This window comes from Cyprinodon variegatus, unplaced genomic scaffold, assembly GCF_000732505.1.
Source record: "Cyprinodon variegatus isolate N-32 unplaced genomic scaffold, C_variegatus-1.0 Scaffold1173, whole genome shotgun sequence".
Taxonomy (NCBI): domain Eukaryota; kingdom Metazoa; phylum Chordata; class Actinopteri; order Cyprinodontiformes; family Cyprinodontidae; genus Cyprinodon; species Cyprinodon variegatus.
The window spans coordinates 58,152-62,559 of NW_015151626.1; the positions used below are offsets into that span (position 1 = coordinate 58,152).

A 4,408-nucleotide genomic window follows, 5' to 3' on the forward strand; every position below is an offset into this window, starting at 1 on the left:
TGTGTTGAATGCTAATGTGGATTTAAAGACATTTCAATTAATGGAAAAAATTGCAGTGGTGATTATAAAAAGAAGTCTAATCAACTGAAACCTTTGCAACCCCCATGCAGTACCTCCATGGACCCCCTAGGGGTTGAGGACCCCTTGTTAAAGACCTCCGATCCAGGAGACTGATAAGGTCAGATAATACGACGGCTACACAGAGTTATAGTTTATAAATGTGATTTGATTCATGGCATGTGTTTCATTTTTCCACCGCATGGAGCAGAAAGCTGTAATTTATTTCTATGACTAATCATAGGAATTCTTAATAGATTGAAAATTAAAAGTTTTCTAAACTCTTTTAAATAATCCTTGCATCCCTTGCTAGTATAAAAACTAGCAGTGACTGAAGTTAAAATTCAATGATCCACTTAAAAGTTACATTTAATGAGGAATAAAGGGTCAGTCTTTCATGATTTTGGTTTGTAAACTGGACAGACAGACGTCAGTGGAAAGCCCTGAGGCTCACTGATAAATAATGCAGGGCGTCTGAATGGCCTTTAGTGTATTTATAAACCAGTGACTCAGTGCAGCCACACATAAAGACAGAACCTGTACCTCCATTAGCGTTTCATCCATTTCATCAAAGGGTTTCCCATCCTTCCTGTTATAGAACGTGGCCACGCCCACTATCTCTTCTTTCTTGTTGACAATAGGCATAGACAGGACATTCTTAATGGTCCAGCCAGACTCGTCTAGCGGCTCTGCCTGCAAATTAAGGCACAAACAAGTGTTAAAGACACATTTGAACTTGAATATCCACATGATCTCTCTTAAATAGGAAATCTGAATATTGCCAAAAGATGTCCTAAATAATGTTAAGTAACTTAAATAATGGGAATAGTCTTTCTTTCATTGCATATGTGTTGAAATGGTTAGCATAGTCTAGGAACTGTGTGACAATAAGCTAATATTATTAGTAATTTTGATTAAGCAATCTGTTTTTTATGTTAAACTGCATGCATGCTCAGGGTAAGGGATTGCTGCAGAGTCAGCGACACTAAATGCTCCTCTGGGAGGGGCATATTCTGTAAAGTCAATGACTGGATGCAGTCAGCTGGGCGTACAGTAATTAGACAGAAAACATTTAAACAATCTGTCTGTATCATTCGATTGAATTGTCTCTGTAAAGTAACCTGAGATGATGAAATATGTTGGAAATAATCACTATATTCGTTTGAATCAGGCTTTTAGCAAACTCCTTACTGAAGAAAATGAGAAATTGTACGTTTTTGGGATGTACAGCTTTGGTACGCCTCTAGAAACATCACTCAGATGCTAAGAATTTCACTAGCAGCAGATGCTGGAGTTGGAAAATTTTATTTTTGTTGCTCGACGCACAACATCAACCAATCAGAAAAGCTGTTCTGCGAGCTGGCAGGTAGACAGACAGCATTCTTGATGCAGAGAGCTATGATCACTTCACTGAAACTGTTTATTAAACGCCTAAAAGAACTTAAAATGGAGAAACTTGCCGGCAAAATATGTTCGCTTTTATTATTTTGATGCCTGCAGTTTGTACCACATATTTGACATCTACTTCCAGCCGCCAAGAACAGTAGGGGAAAAATCCAAGAGGCAAACAAGCCTAAGGCAGCTGCTGCTGGGGATTCCTAGTGATAGTGCACCGACGGTATATTGGGGTCTAGTGCCTCCAACGATGAAATAATATTTTAAGAAAGGATCGTAATCTAGATGAACGGCTGCATAGATGATCTTTTAGGTGGACTTTCTCACATAAAAATATATTAAAACTGCTTTTTACCCTCTTATAACAGCAAAACTAGCAAAGCAACTCTCTTCTAATGAACACAGGAGCAGCAGAAGCATCAGACTCATCTGACCTTAATGTGGACAAGCACAAACACCGTGATTTTTGCTGCTCAAATCACGGTGTGAACGAAGCATTACTATTTCTGATTATTTAAATTAACCTATGAAACAATGTTGTCCCTAAAAATGATCTCAGTCTTCCTTATAAAAATTCCACCTCTACTCAAGCACACAAAAGTAGTGTTGCAACAAAGAAAATAAGTTAGCTGCATTCCACCTTAAATGCAGGAAATAGTGATTCAGAGAGTCTAAATTTCAACATTTTCCAGGGGAGAATAACCCCCACGACCCCCTAGGCAGCACAAAGACTAAAGATGTGATACACTGAGGTGTACACCCTAGGAAATATTCCTAGCTAAAAGACTGAATTGAATTTAACTTAATTCTATATTTTCAGGAGTGAAGTTGAGGGAAACAAAGGATAACTGCAGCATCTTAAACTTTAAATGAAATTTTTCATCTAGATTGTAGATTCATAACATTTGATTTTCCAACAGAACTATTATTCCTAATACACATCAAAACAAGTTTTGAAATGGAAAAAGGTCACGCAAGTATTAAGCTACTTTAATGCTACTGACTTTAAGAGGGTATCATCCACAAATAAGACAGGCATCTCTTTAAGGGGGAAAAAAGCATTTTAATCCTCTTGAATTTGGTAACAGGCCTATCTAAATGTCTGTAAGGATTTCAATAAATGTGTAATATATAATAATAGTTAAACTTTATTGATCTCACATTGGAGAAATGTACCATTACAGTTAACCCATCCCCTTGGGGAGCAGTGGGCTGCCATTGTGCAGCGCATAGGGAGCAATCAGGGGTCTTTGCTCAGAGACCCAGAGTGGCAGTCCGTGGGAGTGGGTTTCAAACTCACAACATCAGGATTCCAAGCCCTATGCCCTAACCATTAGGCCGCCACTCCCCTAACCCTAAAATTTTAACATCTGTGTATTAAAAAATATATATATAATAAATGAAGATTAGTTCTTACATTTAAAAACTTTTAAAAGTTCCCTTTAAAAATAAATGTTCAATTAAACCCTTAAACGGTCAAAGCGAACAGGACATTTGGGTCTATTATCTCCTCAGCTGCAGGGTCATATTTAAGCCAATGTCCACACATCTAAACCAAACAATCAGCAACAAACATGTGAATCACTTCCTACCTGGAATTTGAAAAAATCATCCTGAGCAGCATTCATGATGTTGCAAATCTGTAAAGGAATTAGGCACAAAAGCAAGAGGTGGATGAGGGGCATTTTTAAACATATGACTTCAAACTAAACTGCAAATATAAACTGTTTATGTTGCAGATACTAAATAGAAACTAATAGGAATATAAAAACATAGGCTACACTGAAGAAGGAAAAATGTCAGCATGTTCTCCCATGATAAAAGCCTTCAGATTCACCTCCTCTGACAGAGACATGTTCCTAAGTAATTTACAGCTGCTGACAAAGTGTTATCTTCATTTCTAATGTATTCACATTCCTGTTTCGGATCAAAGACCATCAATGTCACTTTTTACTCCCAGTTCATGGAAATATGTCTCTTTTGAGACATAATGTTTTCACCCTCCCCACATGACGGTAAAAAGAATGATGGCAAAGAGGGAAGATGATGAAGACTTGAAAAATTAAAAGCGGCAAAATAAGCTGTAATATCGGAGGAGAACGGAATGAGAGTGATTAATTACAACAGACACAAAAATTACACTTCTACATTAAAAGAGTGTCACGTCTCACACCTTTTGTTTTCTACAGCCATGTTTACACTGACAGTTTAGTTCTATTAAACCGGCAGCAGGAACCAACATCTTTTTAAAGGAAACAGTTTTACATGACTTCTGTTTAACAGACATGCAAATGTCCTAATAAAATACTAATCAGCTATGGTCTATTTATATATTTGTGGCCCCTTAGGCATTGAAAACTAATTGGTTAACTATTTGGGAATGTCTTTCCTTAATCGTATTATTTCAATTTACTATTTTGGCAAAACTACTTTGGAAGTTAAGTAGAAAAAACAGATCAAGACATGGAAAAGTCTTCGATCCAAACAGAAAAAAATTGGATAGAAAGACGGACAGACAGTTTCTTATTGTTGTTTGGCAAACATGTGCTCCTATTTCTGTTATACTTCTTTTTAGCAGATATTGTTTTTAGACAGTGTTAATAATCCAATTATAATAATTATGTTTACAACATCATCACAGGAAATGCGATATGTAAAGATGTTTATTAATGAAATGGCCATCTTGTTTGATCTTATCTGAGATAGAGCATTACATTAATGATAAATTATTATTGAAGGTTAATGTTTATGACAGAATATAACAGTCTGAGTTCCTCACCAGCCCAGTTTCTGCAACATAAGTGGGTAAACCGCTGACGAGGGCCCAGTGGTCATCTGGAGGACCTCTGGAGGAAAAGGGAGGAAAAAGGTTGTTTAAGAAAATAGCATTTAAGAAAATATAGTTTTATGTTTGAAGTGTGAGTGAGTGAGTGAGTGAGTGAGTGAGTGAGTGAGT

At 36.8% G+C, this 4,408-nt stretch overlaps 1 protein-coding gene across 1 annotated transcript in view; it reads right to left on the reverse strand.

The window, feature by feature from the left end:
• LOC107101930 (rod cGMP-specific 3',5'-cyclic phosphodiesterase subunit alpha-like) overlaps positions 1–4,408 on the reverse strand; it is a 46,411-nt gene that overhangs the window by 22,938 nt on the left and 19,065 nt on the right. Inside the window, exons 9-11 of the mRNA XM_015401022.1 lie at positions 4,232–4,298; positions 3,045–3,092; positions 601–750 (exon numbers count right to left, since the gene is read on the reverse strand). Of these exons, the coding sequence (XP_015256508.1) occupies positions 601–750; positions 3,045–3,092; positions 4,232–4,298 (265 nt within the window). The remainder of the gene's footprint in view (positions 1–600; positions 751–3,044; positions 3,093–4,231; positions 4,299–4,408) is intronic.